Source organism: Hemitrygon akajei, chromosome 22 (assembly GCF_048418815.1).
Source record: "Hemitrygon akajei chromosome 22, sHemAka1.3, whole genome shotgun sequence".
NCBI classification, from domain to species: domain Eukaryota; kingdom Metazoa; phylum Chordata; class Chondrichthyes; order Myliobatiformes; family Dasyatidae; genus Hemitrygon; species Hemitrygon akajei.
Window position 1 is genome coordinate 29,403,028 of NC_133145.1, and position 24,000 is coordinate 29,427,027.

The following is a 24,000-nucleotide window of genomic DNA, read 5'->3' on the forward strand; positions in this document are numbered from 1 at the left end:
CTACCTTCCTTTCCATCCCTCCACTTTCTGACCTGATGCTCTGGCCCTATCCCCCTGCCAAACTAGTTTAAACCTTCCTGAGTAGCACTGCAAACCTTCCTGGATATTGGTTCCTCTCCAGTTCAGGTTTAACCCGTCCTTCTTGTACAGGCCTCCCTGCACGCGAGGAGGTTTCAATGATCCAAGAACCTGAAACCCTGTCCCCTGTACCAGTCCCTCAGCCACTCATTCATCTGCATTGTCATCCTGTTCCTGCCCTGACTAGCACGTGCCAAGGAAATAATCCAGAGATTACTACCTTGAAGGTCCTGCTGTTCAACCTCTTTGCTAGCTCCCAACTCTTACTGCACAGGACCTCTTCCCTCTTTCTACCTATTGTCATTACTGCCAATGTGCACCACGACATCTGGCTGCTCACCTCCCCTCTTGAGAATACTGAGAAGTTGATCCGAGATATCACGGACCCTGGCACCAGGGAGGCAACAGACCATCCGGGATTCTCGATCTCTTCCACAGAACCTCCTATCTGTCCCCCTAACTATCAAATCCCCTATCACTACTGCTCTCCTGTTTTCCCTCCTTCCCTTCTGAGCTGAGGGTCCAGTCTCGGTGCCAGAGACGCAACCACTGCAACCTGTCCCTGGTAGGTCGTCCCCACCAACAGTATCCAAAATGGTATACTTATTGTTGATGGGAACGGCCACAGAGGTGCTCTGCTCTTCCTGTCTATTCCCCTTCCCTCTCCTGACAGTCACCCAATTACCTGTCTCCTGGCTCCTAGGGGTGACTATCTCCCTGAAACTCTTGTCTATTTCTGCCTCTGCCTCCGGAATGATCTGAAGTTCATCCAGCTCCAGCTCCAGTTCCCTAACACGGTTTGTCAGGAGCTGCAGCTGGATGCACCTTTTGCAGGTGTAGTCATCAGGGACAGCTGTGCTCGCCCTGACTTCCCACATACTGCAAACGGAGCACTCAACTGCCCTAACTGCTGCCTCCATTACCTACTCCTAAGCTAATTAGATTAATCAAAGGAGCTTACCCGGCTTTACCTCACCTGGAGTGAAGCTCGTACTCAGCCTCTGCTCGCTATTTAAATTCTCCTGCTGCCTTATGGGCCGACTTTCACGCACTTGCGCAGTTGTGCCCCATTCAAACCTCGCCTCTGCCTGTTCTCACCGAAGCCTGATTGAGCCAAAGCCATCCCACACTGCCTCAGTCCACTCTGACAATGGCCGCTACGATGATGGCCGCTGTATATGGCGGTCTTTCTTTTTAAACCTTTGGCACGCTACGTTACATGCCTGCAGTCTAGACTCTTTGCTGCGATCAGTTTTTTTAAAAAAAACAGCTTCTCTCTGAGCTTCTTTTACCTCTTCCCTCTCTGCCTCTTGCTGCGACTTAGCCTCAGACAGGCTTCAGTTTCACGTTATGTGATTTTGTCAATTTGCAGGGCAAACTTCTTACAGTTGTGTAACTAGTTGTTTCTCCACATCATCTGACATTTCATCAATACTCCTCAATACTGATGAGTTGCTCAAAGGGGCAGCTTGAATAGTTTCATTTGTGCTCAGATTCCTAACAGTAGAAATTACAACAGAGGCTGCAGGCAGAATCAATATATTGATTACTTATATGATATTATATATTTATATTATGTGGATTGCCAGCTTTCGCAATTCAGTTTGAAATCTCATTGGATGCAAGTAAACCTCTATCTTGGCTGCATTTTCACTAAACATTTGCTTTACCATCAGCCTTGATTGAAAATTATCAAGTGGTTTTTTGAAGTTGTCTTTCTTGAGCTTATGCGCTTCCTCAGTTTACATGACTACATGCTTTCATTTGAAAGTGCAGTCATACAAATCAGACACAGTAGCATCCTTTTGTCCCGTGGGGATGGAATAAAACCACGGGCAAGGTGATCAATGGAATATTGCCAATATTTTTCTTTGCTGCAGTATCCATGAGTAATCTGATATTAAAAAAAATGTGTTTGTGCGCATGTGTGTATACATACATAGTAACAACAACACAATTATGTGAGTACCGAAAACTAGTAAACATTTAAGAATTGTAATAAGTGCAATCTCACGTGAAAATATATCTGTATTGAATATGCATGTGAAAATAAAACTACCTTTTTAGGTAGCTCTTAGATACATGTCATAAATGTTTTTAAAAAATCCGTTTAAAAAAATACTATTATATATGCAAATGTAAACACTGGCCCAGATAGATTGGAAAGACAGGGCTGAGCGAGGTTGGACCACTCTAGGCACCAGGCTGATTTGGAGAATGGTTTCTTTGGCAGCGAAATCTAGGCCTGAAGCAAATTGCTGGGCAGTGTTCTCTAGGCTTGGAGAGATTTGCCATGGCGGCGCACAGGTCTTATACGAGGTATGATTCACTGTTCGGACAATTTAAGCAGTGGCGTGGATAGACTGGGGGCTCCTCTCTTCATGATGTTGATGCTGTGAGACTGGACCCGGCTGCTGTGGTTTGTGTCTGCAAACTTTCTGGCGATTTGCCCTGCCAGTATGATGAGCTGAATACAGAGGCTTTGGGCCTAGTCCAGGCTGCTCCGGGAATATGGATCTATTCAATTTGGTTTGGAACGCTGCAGGTACTTGCTTCTGTTGTTTGCATGTTTTGTGCTTTTTTTCCCCCCTCCTTCTCTGTGCATTGGGGTTTGGACTTTATTTTTTTTATTAGGTTCTTTTAGGTTTTTTCCTTTGTAGCTGCCTATAAGAGTCAAGACTCAAAGTTGTATAATTTTTACATTCTTTGATAATAAATGTACTTAGAATCTATGAATTCTATGTGGCCATAAAGAGTGTGTACTCACCAAGTAATGTGAATTGAACTCCCTTCAAAATATGATAAATATCAGGGATTTAATGGAAGTTGTATTGGGTTCTCACCTCTACAGCCTAGCCGTTTCTGGCAGTAACCCCACTGCAGCAACTGTAGTCTTCGTGTTTTATAAGTCTTAACATGCATGGGTCAGTGGAAGGCAGACAGAACCAGCCTCCTGCTGCACACTTGCTGATTGACCTTGCCCGATCTTCAGTCTTTTTATGATATTCATAATGGTTTTAATTAGATTAAAACTACAGCATGGGCCATGCCAGGCTTTCCGTATAATCCCTTCTGATAAAGTCTTTGATATGGAAACATGGTAACTTCTGACATCTTTTCAGTTGAAATTAGACGTGGATGTTTCCATATTAATATGTAGTTATCTATAACAAAGTAATCATAATCACGAGCTGATGAAGTACGTTACGGGTTGTCCTGTTGGGTCACGCCTGGCTGTTCACTGTCTAATCAGTGATGTGGGGGTGGGTGTGGAGCGGGTCTCGGTAAGCTATTCTGGAGGGTGTGACTGGTGATTTGTCTGGTCAAGTAGGAGCAGAGATAACTGTTGACATGTACCACCCCTCCCCCACATACATAGGCTAAGCTGTTTTTTTGCCTTTAACATCATCTAGCATATTTTCCCATTCGTTTCATTCAGGGTTCCAACTAAATTAAATTTGTTCATATATTTCTTGTATATTTCAGTAACATTTAATTAAAACTGTAAACTTATGGCCCATTCATTAATTCCCGTGGCCCCTACGAAATCTGGCATGGCTCCCTGGGGCCCAATTGATAACCACTGACCTAGGTCACTTACTCAGCCTTTTCTCTCCGAGCTTGTTATACCTTTGGTTCTAACTTTTCAAGTATAAGTTTTTCAATCAAATACATGATTCCAGACAACTCAGCACTTTTAGCCTCCGACTGTTCTTGCCTGTTGAGCCAAAGCCTCCCATTTCAACAATTGCCATTTCCACAATAGTTGAACTGTTTAATCCTAACTACTGTCTATTGAGCCTTGCTGAGTTACTAATAACCCAAGCAATCTCCTGCTGCACAGAAAGTCCCGGCATGTCCACCTCGCTTTTTAAAACCATTGTGTCAAGTCCAAAAAGAACTGTCTCCAGCACACTCTCTATCTCCTGCTCTGCAGAAAGTATCGAGAAGCCGTGCTTGCTTTTTAAAATTGACGCACAAAGCCCACAAGGAACTGTCTCCAACTCTCTGTAACCTCCCGCTCCGCAGAATGTCCCAACAGGCCCCAAGTGCTTTTTAAAACTGGCCTGTAAAGTCCACTAGGAGCTCTCTCCAACTCCTTCCATAACCCAGAAATATGCCCTTTGTTAAATTAACAGGTGACTGTAAATTATTCTCAGTGATGGTGGGTGCCAGGGAATTACAGGGCATTTATAGAGACATGTAAGTGAACACAGTGCTTATAAAAAGTATTCATCTTCCTTGAAAGTTTTCGTGTTTTATTGTTTTACTACATTGAATAACAGTGGATTTTTTCACCAATATTTTGGCCACCAGATTGGAAAACATGCTACCTCAAATCATTTGAGGACCAGACTGGATTTATTAAAAATCGTTATTCATCTTTTAACATTAGAAAATTAATTCATATAGCTTGTACTCCATCTAGAATCTCAGAATGTGTCATTTCCTTAGATGCTGAGAAAGCATTTGACAGAGTTGAATGGCCGTATTTATTTAATACGCTTCAGAATTTTAATTTTAGCCCGACATTTATATCGTGGATTAAATTAATATATTATAAGCCTTTGGCTTTGGTTCTTACCAATAATCAAAGTTCTCCCTTTTTTCAGTTGTTTCGTGGCACGAGGCAAGGCTGCCCTTTAAGCCCTCTACTATTTGATATTGCTTTGGAACCCTTAGCTATTGCTATTCATGACTCACCTAACATTTTTGGTATTACCCATGGGGAAGGGACTTACAAGCTATCATTATATGCCGATGATTTGTTACTATATATCTCTGATCCTGAGAGATCTATTCCTGTTTTATCTTTGCTTGCTCAGTTTAGTAGCTTTTCTGGCTATAAACTGAATCTTAATAAGAGTGAATTATTCCCATTAAATACGCAAATTTAAATTTATAAACCTCTACCATTTAAAGTAGTTACAGATAACTTTATCTATTTGGGTATTAAAATTACCAAGAAACATAAGGATTTACTTAAAGTTAATTTTTTACCTTTAATTGACCAGATTAAGCAACTCGTTACTAGATGGTCCCCATTGTCTTTGTCATTGGTTGGTCGAATCAATGCTATTAAGATGATAGTTTTACCTAAATTTTTATACTTATTTCAAGCATTACCAATTTTTATTCCTAAATCCTTTTTTAATATTATTGACTCTAAAATATCTTCATATATATGGCAGAATAAAAATCCTAGATTAAGTAAAAAATATTTACAGAAGTCTAAGAAAGAAAGAAGGTGGTTTGGCTTTGCCAGACCTAAGACTTTATTATTGGGCAGTTAATACCTAATATTTAATATTTTGGACACAGGACTTGGTGGCAATACAGAGCCCTCAATGGGTAAATCTGGAGTGTAAATCTGTACAAGGTTTTTCATTGGTCTCTATCTTAGGATCTTCGCTCCCCTTTGTCCTTTCTGAACCGAATAAACAAATGACTAACCCCATAGTTAAATATATACTATGAGTGTGGTTTCAATTCCGTAAATTTTTTGGTTTGAATAAGTTCATCTTATCAAGCCCTATTATATCTAACTTTCTTTTTCAGCCCTCTGTTATGGACCAAGCCTTTGTGCCATGGAAAATGAGGGGTATAACATGTTTTCGTGACTTATTCTTAGATAATTGTTTCATGTCCTTTAAACAGCTGTCTAATAAATATAATTTGCCTAGAGCCCATTTCTTTAGATATTTACAAATTAGGAACTTCTTGAATAATATGTTACAGTCCTTTCTGAATTCATGCCCAATTGACATTACGGAAAAAATTCTAGGTTTAAATCCCTATCAGAAGGGTTTAACAGCCATCATTTATAATATGATCATGAAAATACAGCCAGGGTTGTCAGATAAAATTAAGAATGAATGGGAAAAAGAACTTCAATGCCCCTTACCTACAGAGCAATGGGAGAAAATTTTACAGTTAGTTAACTCCTATTTATGCCAAACATGTTCTAATACAATTCAAGGTGGTACATAGGGCCCATATGTCTAAGGACAAACTTGCTCGATTTAATTCTCACGTTAATCCAATCTGTGATAGATGCCATTCTGAAGTTGCCTCTTTGACCCACATGTTTTGGTCTTGCCTTTGCTTGCAAAAATACTGGAAAGATATTTTTGGTATCATTTCAACAGTTCTGAGTTTTAATTTGCAACCTCATCCTATTACTGCAATTTTTGGCTTACCAATGGTGGATAATAGTTACTTATCCCCCTCAGCTCGGCAGATGATTGCGTTTGTCACACTAATGGCTAGAAGATCCATTCTACTGAACTGGAAAGAAATTAATCCTCCGACTACATTTCAATGGTTTTCCCAAACTATATCTTGTCTGAGTTTAGACAAAATCAGAAGTGTCATTCTTGATCCTTCGGTCAAATTTGAAGAAACCTGGAGATCATTTATTCAACACTTTCATATGAACTAAACTGACCTTTCCCGAACCTTTTTCTTATCATCTTTAGTTATTTGGATAGAGGTGTGGAGTTATTGACACTACTGTGTATACCTGATATGATACAATAGCCCATGTCGGTTAGGTTAGTTGTTTTTTTTGGGGGGGGGTTTACTTTTGTAATACAGTATGAGTTTGGGAGGTTATTATATTTGTGTTATTGACTGTTCGTATTTGCATTCCAGCCTTATTAACTATGTACTCTCAAGCTCTCTGTATTTGCTGTTTTTCTTCTTCTGTTTGTTTGAAAATCAATAAAAAGATTTCTTTTTAAAAGACAGTGGATTTAATGTCTATTTTTGTCACTGATCAGAAAAAGACTTTTGTATCAAGTGAAAACAGATCCCTACAAAGTGATCTGAATTAATTACAAACATAAAACACAAAATAATTGATTGCCTCGAGCAAGCCAGCCTCAAAAAACTGAATGAATGTGCAAGAAGTGGAATAGTGAGGTAGTCCATCAGGAGACCTATGACAAGCTTCAGTGGCTGAGATGGGAGAGATTGCGCATACAACTACTGTTGCTCAGGTGCTTCACCAGTCATGGCTTTATGGGGAAAGTGGGAAGGAGAAAGCCACTATTGAAAGAAACTCACATGAAATCTCGGCTAGCGTTTGCCAGAAGGCATGCGGGAGACTCTGAAGTCAGCTGGAAGAAGGCTCTATGGTTTGATGAAGCCAAAATTGAGCTTTTTAGCCATCAAACTAAATGCTATGTTTGGTGTAAGCCAAGCACCGCACGTCATCAAAAATACACCATCCCTACTGTGAAGCATGGCGGTGGCTACATCATACTGTGGGGATGTTTCACTGCAGCAGGCTCTGCAAAGTATGTGAAAGTAGAAGGTAAAATAAATGGAGGAAAATACAGGGAAATCCTGGAGGAAAACCTGATGCAGTCTGCAAGAGAACTGCAAGTTCGGAGAAAATTTGTTTTCCAGCAAGACAATGACTCCAAGCATAAAGCCAAAGCTACACAGGAATGGCTTAACAATGTAATGTCTTGGAGTGGCCAAGTCAGAGTCCAGACCTCAATCCAATTGAGAATTTGTGGCTGGACTTGAAAAGGGCTGTTCACTCATGATCCGCATGCAATCTGACAGAGCTTGAGCAGTTTTGTAAAGAAGAATGGGGAAAAATTGCAGTGTCCAGATGTACAAAGCTGATAGAGACCTATTCACACAGACTCAAGGCTGTAATTGCTGCCAAAGGTGCATCTACTAAATCCTGACTTGAAGGGGGTAGGTAATTAAGCAATCAATTATTTTGTGTTTATTAATTGTAATTTAGATCAATTTGTAGAAATTTGTTTTCACTTTGATACAAAAGAGTCATTTCTGTTGAGTAGTGTCAAAAAAGCCAAATTAAATCCACCATGATTCAATGTTGTAAAACAATAAAAAATGAAAGCTTCCGGGGGGGTTAATACTTTTTATAGACACTAGGTTACAGAGAAATTGGTGGGGAATTAGAGTGGTAAAAGTAAAAGTAAAATTTATTATCGACATACATATAGAGTACCATATACTACCTTGTAATTCATTTTCTTGCAAGTATTTACAGATAAAGAGATACAACAGAGTTTATGAAAAACTACATAAAGATGAGATTGCTCAGAGCTACTGTAGATTTGATGGGCTTAGTGGCTTCCTTTGCCATTAAAGAAATACACAACATGGACGTCTGTGACCATTTGTGTTCCTCATTCATGTCTCTTTCTGTCTCTCCACCATCATAAGCTATTTGCTTTCATCCATTCTGCATCCCTACCTTCTGAGCTCTGACTCCTCCACCACTCCCTTCTCCTGGCTACAACAGAGGCTTCTTTGGACCTGCAGACGCTGCTCTCCTAACACCTCTCCAAGCTGGCTCCATTGCCCATTAGCCTTCCCTTATCACCAAGCACCCTGTCTCTACCCTTCCCTTTCCCTAACTCAGCTCTGTTTGCCTAGTTTTTTCCCCTCTTTTATTTCTAGTTATCCACTATGAGTCTCTTTCTCAGCGCCACTTCTCACTTGTATATTCTGGGTATCGTGCCTTGGAGAGGAGGCCTTGATGCAGGGTCTCAACCTGTGGTATAGATCATCCATTCTGCTGCTTGCTTCTCTGAGTTCTTCCACCACTTTGTTTTTGCTTCAGTTTCCAGCATCTGCAGCTGCTCATGTCTCCAGCGTCCTAATACCGGCCTTGAAAACGGGTTTGGATCACTCATTTTCACTAGCAAAAAAGTACAGTGCGTAGTCATTTAAAGCCCTTCACTGAGTGAGCAAATGGCTTAACCTGATACAGTAAGAATTTTGACCGACGTTTCCTTCAAATGACAGTTTCCATGCACTTTGTGTGACTCATATGGTAATTAGATCATTCAAAAGAAAAACAAAGGGTGATTGCAGCTCTTATATGTAGAAGTTCATTGTGATTTACGACTAATATATTTAAATTGACATCTTTTGGCACATTTATTGCGTTTGGATAAATACTAAAAATGTGATTATGTTCTCTATTCAGAATCTTCTTCAGGAAGAAAAACTAAGAAGGCAAAACCAAATTGAAGATATTAATATAGCAATTCTTAAATTAAAGGACAATATAATTTCTATCAAAGTGAGTATCAATCCTACCTTTATGTGTTTTTAAAAGTATAGTAGTAGTTCTGTTCTGAGTGTATGTATTTACAATCTTCCCTTCCTTAATCAGGAAACAACATGTCAGGTGAGATCTGACATTGATAAACACTTTGATAATCTGATCAACTGCATTAAAGAGTCGCAGAACATTGTAACAAACATCATCGACAGTGAGGAGGCTGTTGCCTTGGCACAAACTGACAGCATCCAGAGCTGGCTGAGCCGGAGATGCATTGGACTAAAGCGGAAAACTGATGAAATAGACCAGCTCTTGAAATCTGATGGCATTCAACTCTTAAAGGTAGGCAAAATCCTGAACAATGAACATTGTGGAACAATGGTCTGAAATGAATGTCAGTGACTGAAAGCCCTAAGGAATCTGAAGGCAAATGCCTTTTTGAAGGGCATGCATTTGAGTGCATACCTGTATCACTAGGCTGATGGGAAAGCTTCTTGTGTATTATGTTCATTCCCTGATTTCCAGATGGCTTTATAGAAGCTTGGATACCTTCTAGCCTCTTAAGTTACAAAGCACTTATAGATTGCTGGAACTCCTCATACAAAGTTCCTCCCCCCACTCCATATTCAGGAAGTTTGCTCTGTTGGTCTCATTAGATCACATAATGGAATTTGGTTGGATGTCATCTTGTGTAACCAAATGTTAACTATGCTGCCTAACCTATTGAGTTCCTACAGCATTTTATGTGTGTTGAGAGAGAAGTGAGTCTTATTTCTGATTAAGTAGATGCTTGTTGCATGCCCGTCGATCCTGAATCAAGTTGTTCCAGTCTGTCTGTTAGAAAATACCCTTTAATTGTCATCTAGTATTCTCCTACGATTGGAAAATCTTGTGCTTTAAGAAACTCTGTCCAGGCAGCATATACAATAATGTTGCTACTGATTTATTGAGTTAGTGTCCATACCTCTCATTAATGGGAGGTCCACTTTCTAACATCAAGGATGGGAAAATGAGTGGAGCAACAAGACTAACTAGTTAGCTCGTGTGGTGATCACTTTTAGTTGGTAATGAATCTGTGGAGAAAAAGAAGCATTCATTATTCACAACTGTAAATTGTGAAATTTATATAAGAGTAAGTGATGTCCTAAATTTTGTGATGGTTTGCTTTGTAGGAGTTTCAAACTCTGGAAGAAATGGAGACAGATCAGGTTTTACCCACATTGGACACTGATATTGATAAACAGCTCTCCAATTTAAAGTGCATAATTGTCGAGCTGACTAAAGATATTATGGCACAACTGCACAGAGCCTGTCATGAGAAGCTGCCTGCAAGTAAAGAAAATGGTATTACCTTTTTATTCTCATATTTTCCCAATCTCTTTCTCCTCGGAAAGTGTTGATGGCATTCCATGAGCCTTCCAATAAGGATGATCAGTCCTCATGTTGAATCTTGGCAGATTACTGTCAAATCTGATTTTGTTCCCAGTGATCTTTCAATCCCACACCCCTGGAACCTCTCTCCTTCTCTTGTATATTATTCCTGAAGGTGTCTGTCTGGAAATTCTGGTGTGTTCTAAAGTGTTTTAAAAATTAACTCATTGTAGTGGGATAAAACTGTTGTGAACATTTACTCATCCCATCAATTGGGAATTGGTGCCAACAGATCAAACAAAGCAGATGTCTTGCTGTAAAATGTTAAAGACCACAGCACCAGTAGTGAGGACCAAGAAGGTATGGTCAAGGGAGGCAGAGGAGTACGACAGTACTGCTTTGAGTTAGTGGACTAGACAATATTCAGAGATTCGTCTCTAATCTGAATTAATACGCCACAGTTATCACCAACTTCATTAAGACCTATGTGGATGAGTGTGAGGCTTCCAGAATATTTTGGACGAACCCACAACAAAAGCCGTGTATGAGCCAGGAGATTCGTAGTCTGCTGAGGGCTAGATCTGTAGCATTCAAGACCGGTGATCCAGAACTATACAAGAAATCCAGATACAACCTTCGAAAGGCTTTTTTAAGAGCGAGAAAACAATTCTGATTGAAGTGAGAGATGGAATCGGATGCACAGCAACTCTGGCAGGGTTTACAGACCATTACTTCGTACAAAGTATGAAACCTAACATCAAGAATGGTTGTGATGCCTCACTCCCAGATGAGCTAAGCACTTTTTATGCATTCTTTGAAAAGGAGAATAAAACTACACCTGTGTGAGTTCCTTCAACATCTGGTGACCCTGTGATCTCTATCACGTCAGAATATTTTTCATGAGGGTGAACCCTTGCAAGATGTTAGGCCCTGATGGTGTACCTGGTAGGGCACTGAAAATCTGTGCTGGCCAACTGGTGGTAGTGTTCAAGGACATTTTCAATCTCACTGCTGTAGTCGAGTTTCTCATCTGCCTCAAAAGGACGACAATCATACCACTGTGTAGGAAGAACAACGTGAACGACCTCAATGACTTTCGCCCAGTTACAGTCACATGTACTGTGATGAAGTGCTTTGAGAGGTTGGTCGTAGCCACAGTCAGTTCCTGCGTGCTCAAGGATGTGGACCTGCTGCAATTTGCCTATCACAATAGGTCAACAGATATATTTAATGTCAGAGAAATGTATACAATATACATCCTGAAATAATTCTTCTTCGCATCTATAAAAAGAGGAGTGCCCCAAAGAAAGAATGACAGTTAAAACGTAAGAACCCCAAAGCTTCCCCCTCCCACACACAACCAGCAGCAAGGCAATGCCTCCCCCACCCCACCAACAAGAAAGCATCTGCACCCTCCACTGAGCACTCAAGTATGCAGCAAGCATCAATAAAGACACTGACTTGCAGTACCCCAAGAAGTACTCGTTCACCTGATAACTTGACATACCACAGCTCTCTCTCTCTCCCTAAAATGGGATAGAGAGGTGTCCCCGTTTTACAGCGAGAGGGGAGACATAACAAACAACTCGCTGATTTATGATGTTAAAAGTCTGTTTCATCACTTTTTCTGAGTTCTGCACCCAGAGAGTCGGCACCAGAAAGGCACAGCTCTCCGGACACACAACCCCCAGCAGCTAACCCGCTGCTCCTGATGTTCCGTGTTCACCCGCAACATTTCAGTCAGGGGCACCGGCCTAGAATCAGCACATCTTCAGAACCACGAAAATCCAGAACCCTGAAGACATGCTTGCCTTCCAGGTCTCGTCCTTGGGATATCAAAAAGCGGCCAGTTGTGAGGCCCTGAGACTGGGTCCCATTCCCGAAGTCAGAGTGTAACTCCAGGTCAGGTTTTTCAAAAGAACCTTGAATAGGTCTACAGCAGATCTCACTGGCCTTGAATCACCTGGACAATCACAATTCCTACGGCATGCTGCTGTTTATTGATTACAACTCCGTGCTCAACACCGTCATATCCTCAGTACTAACCAGCATGCTCTAAAACCTGGGTTTCTGTATCTCCCTCTGCAACTGACTTTCTCATCAGGAAACTGCAGTCAGTGCAGATCAGAAATACCATCTCCTCATTGACAAGCAACACTGGTGCACAAAGTTGAATTGAATAGAAACTATATGTTTAATTTCTGGCTGGTTTACAGACCAGTATCCTATCTCAATTGTGCATGATGAGATTTTTAATTTCATTTCAATGAAGGGGCCTGGGATACGACTGAAGTCATTTAGATACAAAGTAATGAAAAGGACATTGAAAAATGAATGGAAGAATTTTGAAAGTGTTAGCTTTGTCTTAAGCCATTAAAATCTCTTGAGTGTTAAATGGCTAATATTTATTATGTAGTTCTTGGCAGGTTTAGTAACTAGTGATTTATCTCTGTTAATGTGCATTGGGATTTCTAATGACTGAATTAGTCAAATTCAAAACCTAATTGGAAATAGTTCCATAAATTTAATAGTTACATGGGTTTATGGTATCTGGCTCTACCACAATTATTGATCTAGTCATGTTGTTACATTTATTGAAGAGATCAAAGTGCAGCAGTCAGCTCAGGCTGCACCTGTGCTACCAGTCCTAATTCTGAGACAGGATTGAGCTGTTTGTGCACAAACAGAAGAGCAGAGAAGAGAAATTAGTTGATCTGCAGTATAGAGAATTATGATAATAACCTGATTTCAGTAATGGTTGTAAGATGGGTAGTGCGTATGATGACTTTTTTTGAGTGGTCTATGGAGCGGGGATTTCACCATTTAGTGCCCCCAAAAGTACAGGAAAAAATCTGTACTAAACAAGTGTACTGAACAATGATGGCAATATAGCAAAAGCAACAATAGGCTCATATTTTCATTCCATTAGGACTCATGTGGCTGTTGTGAAAAATTTGCACAAGGCTGGTTTATGGAAATCATAAACTGGATATGACATTAACATAGAATAGAAACATAGAACACCTACAGCACAATATAGGCCCTTTGGCCCACAAAGCTGTGCCGAACATGTCCTTACCTGAGAAATTATCTAGGGTTACCCATAGCCCTCTATTTTTCTGAGCTCCATAAAAGGCTGTATCGTATCCGCCTCCACCACCATCGCCAGCAGCCCATTCCATGCACTCACTACTCTGCATTAAAAAAAACTTACCCCCAACATCTCCTCTGTACCTACTTTCAAGCACTTTAAAACTGTGCCCTCTTGTGCTAGCCATTTCAGCCCTGGAAAAAGCCTCTGACTATCCACCCGATCAATGCCTCTCATCATTTTATACACCTCTATCAGATCACCTCTCATTCTCTGTTGCTCCAAGAAAAAAAGGTCGAGTTCACTCAACCTATTCTCATAAGGCATGCTCCCCAATCCAGGCAACATCCTTGTAAATCTCCTCTGGACCCTTTCTATGGCTTCCACATCCTTCCTGTAGTGAGGTGACCAGAACTGAGCATGGCACTCCAAGTGGGGTCTGACCAGGGTCCTATATAGCTGTAACATTACCTCTCAGCTCCTAAGCTCAATCTCATGATTGATGAAGGCCAATGCACCGTATGCTTTCTTAACCACAGAGTCACCTTGTGCAGCAGCCTTGAGAGTCCTATGGACTCGGACCCAAAGATCCCGCTGATCCTCCACACTGCCAAGAGTCTTGCCATTAATACTATATTCTGTGATGACTATATTATTATATAGAATACTATATTCTATAATGACTATATTCTGTCATCGTAATTGACCTACCAAAATGAACCACCTCACATTTATCAGGGTTTAAATCAAAAGGAAAGACAGAAGAACCATAAGGATTGGGAATAGAATTAGGTCATTCTGCCAGTTGAGTGTGCTCTGCCATTCCGATATGGCTGATTTATTATCCCTCTAAAACCCATTCTCCCATCTTCTCTTCCTAACCTTTGACATCCTTACTAATCAAGAACCAATCAACCTCTGCTTTAAATATGCTCAATGACTTGGCCTCCACAGCTATCGGTGGCAATGCATCCCACAGATTTAGCATCCTTTGACTAAAGAAATTCCTCCTCATCTCTTTTCTAATTGGATGTCTTTCTATTCTGAGGCTGTGCCCTCTGGTCCTGGACTCCCCACCACAGGAAGCAATCTCTTCGAATTCACTCTATCTAGGCCTTTCAATGTTCGACAGGTTTCAATGAGATTCTCCCCCACCCCATTTTTCTTTGGACAAGGGTTTAAATGAGAATTGAAATATTAGAAGTTCATATATGTAAATACTTAACATTGAGAGCTGATGTGTTGGGCTGAGACCCTTCATCGGAACTAGAAAGGAAGGGGGCAGAAGCCAGAAAAAGAAGGTGGAGAGACAGGAAGGAGTACAAGCTGGCAAGCTAGCAGGTGGAAGCTGAGATAGAGTAGGTCAGAATAAAACATAGAAAATAAAAAGGCAAAACATTGGTATCATTTAAGAGAAGAAATAATTTAAATGGTGAATTTCAGGACGTTGATTGAATTGAATGTTTATTTGAAATCCAGTTATTTATTATCTAATTAGACTTTGAGTACGTGGAAATAAACCATTGCATTGAATTGCTGTTGTCCTTGTGGTTAAAATCCTGTTATATTTGTCATGCTGACTTGCTAGGTCATTTTAGAGGGCAGTTTTGAGTCAACCAAATTAATGTTGGCCTAGATTAATAAAGGACAAACAGGGTAAAGGTACTAGATTTTTCTGAAGGATGATTGCTGTGCCAGATAGGATATTAGTTTCATAATTAGAGTAAGGGGAGTGGTGTTCATGGTTTTGATGTTCTATCATTCATTTTATGGATCTCTTATGTCATGGATGTTTATGAAGAGTATGAATTTCAGGATGTATACAGTATACATTCTCTGATATTAAAGGAACCTAAGTAATCATCTTTTATTCTTTTATTTTCATTTTCAATTTTTTAAATTAATTTTTCAACAGAGAAAAAAATACAAGTCAGAGGAGAAGTTTTAGCAAACACATAATACAAAAAAACGTAGAAACAACAAAAAAATACTGTCAAGGTCAATTAAATATAATATTAAGCTGTTGTATATAGTATATAAACAAGAAACCACAACTCCTCTTGACAAATCGTAAAGAGAAAAAAAAGATTGGATATTTTATTAATAAGGAGAAAAAAAAACCCCGCTAAACTAACCTAAGACAAAAAAAAGAAAGACTTTTTGAGGATAAAATTAGAAAAAAAGAAGAAAGAAAACATCCCTCCAGTCATCTCCGAACCTTCGCGGATAAGGAGGAACAAAAAAAAAGAAAAAAAAATTCCCTTTTAAAAAAAAAATTAAATAATTTGAAAATATTGAATAAAGGGTCGCCAGACTTGCTCAAAGTTAAAAGATGTGTCAAATGTCTGGCTTCTAATTTTCTCCAAACTTAAACAGGACATAGTAGAGGAGAGCCAGTTAAAAACAGTAGGTGGATTAGAATCTTTCCAGTATAACAAGATAGCTCTCCTAGCCAATAAAGTTGAAAAGGCTATCACATGTTGAGTGGAAACAGGAACTCTACCTGTTTCCTCTGGAATAATCCCAAAGATTGCCGTAAGTGAATTGGGTTGTAAATCCACACCTATAACTTTTGATAATATTCTAAACACATCCCTCCAAAAATTATTTAACTTTACACTGGACCAAAACATATGAGTTAAAGTAGCCACCTCAGCGTTGCATCTGTCACAGGTGGGGCTTATATTAGAAAAAAAATGCGCTAATTTATCTTTGACATATGGGCCCTGTGTACTATCTTAAACTGATTTAGGGAGTGACATGCACAGATAGATGAATTATTAACTAGATAATAAAGTGAACCCCATTGATCACCTGAAAGTGAATGTTGAAGTTCTATTTCCCAAGTACGTTTAATCTTATTAATTCATTAACTGTTTATATATAATAGCTATTAATTGTTTTTGAAATGGCTTAAGCTGGAAAATAACATAAACCAAATTTGGTGAATAAGCCAATGGATATTTCGTTTAAAAAATCACGTTAAAAATTCCTAACTTGTAAATATCTAAAAAAAATGTGTACTAGATATATCGTACTTATCCATTAGCTGCGAAAAAGACATTAAACAATCCTCTGAAAACAAATCTGAAAAAGTTTTTATTCCCTTAGTTTTCCATATTAAAAAAGCCTTATCCAGACTTGATGGTTTAAAGAAAAAATTAGAATAGATGTTACTAGAGAGCACAAAGTTATTTAATTCAAAAAATCTATGAAACTGAAACCAAATTTTTAAAGTGTGTTTAACAATAGAACTAAGACCTTGTCTACCTATCCTGGAGAATGAAAAAGGAAGAGGAGTTCCCTAGTAAAGAAGCTAAAGAAAACCCCGTTACCGAATTCTCCTCCAAATGTAACCATGAAGTGCAATCCTGGTTATCTATACCATGAATCCAGAAGGTGATATAACGAATATTAATTGCTCAATAATAAAATCTAAAGTTTGGTAGTACCAGTCCTCCCTTCTTTTTTTGATTTTTGCAATAAAAATGTACTCTGGAGATCACGGAATCTATTTTATCAAAAAATATTTTCGGAAGAAAAGATGGAACTGCTTGAAATGTATATAAAAATTTTGGTAAAATAACCATTTTTATAGCATTTATTCGACCAATTAATGACATCGACATAGGTGACCATTTAGAAAGCGCTTGTTGAGTATATTCAATTAGAGGGGGAAAATTATACTTATATAGGTCTTTAAAATTTTTAGTAATTTTAATACCAAGGTAAGTAAAATAGTTTTTAGCAATATTAAAAGTTATTTGATCATAATAATCAGAATAATTATTAATAGGAAATATTTCTCTTTTATGTAAGTTGAGTTTATATCCAGAGAAAATACTAAATTCCGTAAATATAGATAACATAAAAGGAATAGATTTCCTAGCATCTGAAATGTAAACTAATAAATCATCCGCATACAATGAAACCTTATGTAATTTATCCCCTCTCTTAATACCCTGCACAGAATTAGAATCCCTAAGAACGGTAACAAGTAGTTCTAAAACCAAATTAAATAAGAAAGGACTGAGAGGACAACCCTAACGGGTTCCTCTATATAACCTAAAATAAGGAGACTTTTGATTATTAGTTATAATTGCAGCCACCGGGGCTTGATAAATCAGTTTAATCCAGGAAATAAATCCCGGACTGAAATTAAACCTCTTCAAAATCTGAAGCAGATAAGGCCACTCCACCCTATCAAAAGCTTTCTCTGCATCCAGAGACACAATGCATTCAAATTCTTTAACTGAGGGGGAATAAATGATATTTAACAGTCTTTGAATATTAAAACGTGAGTACCTATTTTTAATAAATCCAGTTTGATCATTTGAGATAACAGTAGGCAAAAAATTCTCAAGTCTATTGGCTAGAATCTTAGAGAGAATTTTAAAATCTACATTCAGTAAAGAGATAGCTCTATAGGATGCACATTACGATAAATCTTTTCCTTTTTTAGGAATCAATGAAATTAATGCCCCATAAAAAGTTTTTGGAAGATTCCCAGAGGGTATAGAATCAGTAAAAGTTTGATGAAGATGTGGTATAAGCATTTCATGGAAAATTTTTATAAAATTCCATCGTATAACCATCTGGTCCCGGAGCTTTCCCTAATTGCATAGTGGATATAGCTTTAGCTATCTCCTTTTGTTTAATAGGTGCATCTAATATATCAACATCTTGAGTCAAAATTTTGGGTATATTTAATTTTTGCAAAAATTTATTCATAATAGTATTGTCAGAGAATTCAGATTTATAAAGGTTAGAGTAGAAATCAATAAATATCTTATTAATTTCATAAGGATCTAAGGTTTCAGTTCTATCTGGTCTACGAATTTTTAAAATCTGTCTTCTAACCATACCAGCCTTTAACTGACCAGCCAAAAGTTTACCTGACTTATCTCCATGTATATAAAATAGACTTTTAGATTTAAGAATTTGCTGTTCGATGGGAAAGGTCAGAAGCAAATCATATTGTGATTGAAGTTCGAACCTTTCTTTATATAGGTCTTCAGTAGGTTTTAGTGAATACGCTTTATCTGTCTCTCTAATTTTATTAGTAAGCACTGACAGTTCCGCTTTAGTTTTCTTTCTTAAAGCTGCTGAGTATGAAATTATCTGTCCCCTAAGAAAAGATTTCATCGTGTCCCATATAACCAAGTTTGACATTCCTTCAGTTGTATTAAATTCAAAAAATGTAGAAATTTGCTCCCTAATAAAGCTAACAAAAGCTGGATCCTGTAACAATACGGCATTCAGTCTCCACTGTGACATTTTCAAAAAGCTATCAGAAAGCTTCATGGTTAATTTCAAAGGCGCGTGATCCGACAACGCAATGATGTCATACGCACACTCAACAACGGAGTGTAACAAACGTGTGTCTAGAAAAAAGTAATCAATTCTAGAGTATTTATGATGAATGTGGGGGAAAAAAAGAAAAATCTTTGTTGGTAGGGTGTTTATATCTCCAGATATTGACCAGGCCATATTCTAGTAGAAAAGAATTAATACAAGCCGCCGCTTTATTAGGAAGTGACGGATTGGTTGATGACCTGTCAATCGCCAGGTTCAGACAACAATTAAAGTCACCGCCCATGATCAACTTATATTCATTCAAATTTGGTAGCTCAGAAATAAACTTCTTAAAAAATTCAGAACTATCTACATTAGGTGCGTATACACACACCAAGGCTACTTTTTGATCGCATAATAAACCAGTAACAATTAAATATCTTCCAATTGAATCAGTAATAGTAAGATTCTTTCCAAAATTTGAAAAAACAGTCCTCATCCTGGCTCCATATATGATTTTCTTGCGCAAAAATAATATCTGCATTAAGTGTTTTTAATTTCTTAAAAATCTTTTTACACTTAATAGGATGATTCACACCATTCAGATTCCAAGAGATTATATTAATTTTATTAACATCCAACAAAGCCAGAAAAACAGCAACCAATAAGCTGGTCACATGCTAACCTAGTGACCCTTGACCCTATCCTCCATTTTGCAGCTACGTATATTAAAATTAAAATATTAATCCCATCCAATTTAGCCATAATAAAAGGGACAAACAAATTTGAAATACTGCAATGTTATGTCTAACAGTAATAAAAACATAACTGGTGATGGCCATCTTAAATTCATCTGAAGTATATTAATCACATATTCAAAGAAAAGTAAATCCAAGCAAATAATATTACAACTAAAGTTCTTTCTTTCAAAAAGAACAAAATAATTGAATATATATATAACAAACCTAAAACTATATTAATGTTGAAACAAACAAAAAAATAAAAAGAGTAGTTCACGGCAGGTCCTATACGGACCTCTATAGTATAATACTGTAAGAGTTCCCTACAAAACAATTTTAAGTATATACAAATTATTAATGAGTAAAAAAAAATACTCAGCCACATCCCATACCAGAGATTCAAAAAGCATAGAATAAACTTTACTCAGGGTATCTATAAACATCTCATACATCAGAATTACCTATTCAGCAATCGGTTTAACTTAAAGATTTTTAATGTACTCCCATCCTTCCTGGGGGGAGTAGATTCTCTGTGACTGAGACCCTGCAGGAAAGATTATCAGCCGTGCTGGATACCGAAGAGATGGATGTAAATTTAGCTTATACATCTCGCTCATGACTTCTCGGTATTTCTTTCTTTCGGCAAAAATCTCAGGAGGAAAATCTTCGACTATATGAATCTCTGTTGATTTGAAGATTATCTTTCGCTTTCTTCTGGTCTCTCGAAGTATGGCTTCTTTGGTTGTATAATAACGCAAACAAAGTACGATTGGCCGAGGGTGTAGTTCAGATGAACGCCGAAATCTTGGAACTCTATGGACTCTATCGAGTAAAGGGCTAGCTTCCAGGGTCTCACTAAAAAGTGAATACAGCATATCTGAGAAGAACTTTAACAGATCACCAGTTTCAGTATTTTCAGGCAATCCTAGTATACGCAAATTCCTCTGATGTGCATTACTATCGAAAAAACCCATTTCCAGAAAAGTTGGGATATTTCCACAAAGCAATAAAAACAAAAATCTGTGATATGTTAATTCACATGAACCTTTATTTAACTGTCAAAAGTACAACGAAAAGATTTTCAATAGTTTTACTGACCAACTTAATTGTATTTTGTAAATATACACAAATTTAGAATTTGATGGCTGCAACACATTCAACAAAAGTTGGGACAGAGGCATGTTTACCATTGTGTTACATCACCTTTCCTTTTAATAACACTTTTTAATCGTTTTGGAACTGAGGATACTAATTGTAGTAGATTTGCAATTGGAAATTTTGTCCATTCTTGCTTGATATAAGACTTCAGCTGCTCAACAGTCCGTAGTCTCCGTTGTCTGATTGTCCTCTTCATGATGCGCCATACATTTTCAATAAGAGATAGATCTGGACTGGCAACAGGCCAGTCAAGCACACGCACTCTGTGTCGACAAAGCCACGCTGTTGTAGCCCATGCAGAATGTGGTCTGGTATTGTCCTGCTGAAATAAGCATGGATGTCCCAGGAAGAGACGTCGCCTTCATGGCAACATATGTCTCTCTAAAATCCTAATATACGCCTCGGAGTCAATGGTACCTTCACATACATGCAACTCACCCATGCCGTGGGCACTGATGCATCCCCATACCATCACTGATGTTAAGTGCCAATGGTTTTCCGAAGTACTCCCGAGCCCAGGTGGCTATAATTGTCACAGTAGCATGACGGTTTCTTAGGCAGTGCCGCCTGAGGGCTCGAAGATCACACGCATTCAACAGTGGTTTCCGACCTTGCCCTTTATGCACTGAGATGTCTCTGAATTCTCTGAATTTTTTCACAATATTATGTGCTGTAGATGTTGAAAGACCTAAATTCTTTGCAATCTTGCATTGGGAAATGTTCCTTTTTGAACTGACTAACAATTCTCATGAATTCTGGCACAAAGGGGTGAGCCACGACCCATCCTTGCTTGCAAAGATTGAGCCTTTGATGGATGCTACTTTTATACCCAGTCATGACACCTCACCTGGTGCCAATTAGCCTGCTTAATGTAGAGTCTTCCAAACCAGTGTTACTTGAATATTCTGTGCACTTTTCAATCTTATTTGAACTCTGTCCCAACTTTTGTTGAGTGTGTTGCAGCCAGCAAATTCTAAATTTGTGTATATTTACAAAATACAATTAAGTTGGTCGGTAAAACTATTGAAAATCTTTTCTTTGTACTTTTGTCAGTTAAATAAAGGTTCACGTGAATTAACATATCACAGATTTTTGTTTTTATTGCATTTTGGAAAATATCCCAACTTTTCTGGAAATGGGGTTTGTAAATCAATCATTTTTTTCTTCGTTTTAAGTAGTTTTGAGGTATTTTCATTAATTTTCTTTTCCATCGAAGACATCTTCACTCCTTGTTCTTTAATAGTTTGCCTGAATTGTTCATGTTTGTTCTCAATTCGATTTGTAGTCTGCTTAAGCGTCTGAAATTGAAAGTCCAAATTCTTCAGAGATTCTTGGACATTAAAGATAGATTTTTCAAGCTTCCCGTTGGTATCCGTCAGCTTATCAATCTTAGTATTGAGTGATCCAAATTCAAACTTCATATCTTGTATTGAAGAAAATATTCCTGCTGAAGTAACAGGTTCCTCCGATTTCTTTATTTGTTCAGTTTGCTCCATTTCAAGAAAAGTCTTGCCGCTTCTCAATTCAATACCAGATCGACTTCCGGCCATCGTAATTAAATCGTAAATCCTTCAGCAGAAGTAATAAATCATCAAACTTAAAAGGAATCTGTCAGTGGGACGTAAAATATAAAGAAAAGTGGAGCTGCTGTAAAACGCGTCTTACACCATGCGCTACAAAATGGTGGATCTTCTCTTTTATTCTTGATTGTTTAATTAAATGGTATTGAGCAAATTAGTTTCCTTTATCTGTAGTGATCTTCTGATCAGTAATATTCAGTACATAAGTGGAGCTGTTTCCATTTACCAGCAACATAATGAGTGTATTCAAATCACAAACGAGAGAATCTGCAGATGCTGGAAATCCGAGCAACACACACAAAATGTTGGAGGAACACATTAGGCCAGGCAGCATCTATGGAAAAAAAGGTCAGTCGACTTTTCAAAACCTCAGCTGTACTTTTTTTCCATAGATGCTGCTGGCCGGCTGAGTTCCTCCAGCATAATGGGTGTATTGTGGGCTTTCAAGCTTGCGTGATATCATTCAGTTCAAGTGCGAAGTTTTAATTCATGCCAGTTCATGGGCCTGCCCACTGAGGAGCCAGAGTACAGTATTTTCCAACTTACTGGCATTTAATAGGTGTTTTATGCTATTTTGGAGTATTTTTATGTAAAATAATAATTTGCCTGTTTCCCATTTAACTCATATTTCCTGTTCCAGTTGATCTTCAGTCGATGCCAACTGCTACCCCTTGCAGCACTTCTCAACCTCTAATGTCATCCTGTCCTCAGAGCTTTTGTTCAATTCCGAACTCCTTAATAACTGGTAAGAAAGCTATTATGGAATATATGACACTGAATAGCACAATATTATACAAGAGGATGAATATCGTGAGAACATGTGCACGTTTATTTCTTAGTAGTGTGAAGCAACACACTTTCGTAAAAGTGTGAAGGAACAGACAAAGTGCTGGAAGAACTCAGCAGGTTGTTAAAAGTGTATTGTTTTACTGGTTTGAACTACTGAGAGTAATATTTGTCTTTTATCTGGTGGATATACCATTTGGTTTATTTCAAAAGTGCATCTATGTTCAACAAACCCATCCAACTTTAATGATCCCTCTGCCTTATTGTTGTGAATGCTTTTATTAATTTATTTATCACAGCTTGTGAAATTATTCAGAAAATGAATCAGGTTTAATATTACTGGCTTATGTCGTGAAGTTTGTCATTTTGTTGCAGCAGTACATTGTAATGTGTTGGTGTATGGCCAAGTGGTTAAGGCGTTCGTCTAGTTATCTGAAGGTCTCTACTTTGAGCCTTGGCTGAGGCTTGCGTGTGTGTCCTTGAGCAAGGCACTTAACCACACATTGCTGTGCGACGACACTGGTGCCAAGCTGTATGGGTCCTAATGCCCTTCCCTTGGACAACATTGGTGGCATGGAGAGGGGAGACTTGCAGCTTGGGCAACTGCCGGTCTTCCATAAAAAAAACCTTGCCCAGGCTTGCGCCCTGGAAACTTTCCAAGGTGCAAATCCGTGGTCTATCGAGACTAATGGAGGCCTACACACACACACATTGTAATACATAATAATTATGAAAAAGTATAAATTACAATAAGAATTATATTTTTAAAAAGTTAACTAAGTGCAAAAGGAGAGCAAAAAGGATCTGAAAATAATTATTGAGGTAGTGTACATGGGTTCATTG

The 24,000-nt window shown here is 38.3% G+C and overlaps 1 protein-coding gene across 2 annotated transcripts in view; it reads left to right on the forward strand.

Annotated features, from left to right (window-relative positions):
• Nucleotides 1–24,000, forward strand: part of LOC140714588 (E3 ubiquitin/ISG15 ligase TRIM25-like) — a 62,547-nt gene that overhangs the window by 4,994 nt on the left and 33,553 nt on the right. For both annotated transcript variants that reach the window (XM_073025899.1, XM_073025900.1), the window contains 4 exons: nucleotides 9,059–9,154; nucleotides 9,248–9,478; nucleotides 10,309–10,480; nucleotides 23,012–23,116. In XM_073025899.1, coding sequence (XP_072882000.1) covers nucleotides 9,059–9,154; nucleotides 9,248–9,478; nucleotides 10,309–10,480; nucleotides 23,012–23,116 — 604 coding nt within the window. The remainder of the gene's footprint in view (nucleotides 1–9,058; nucleotides 9,155–9,247; nucleotides 9,479–10,308; nucleotides 10,481–23,011; nucleotides 23,117–24,000) is intronic.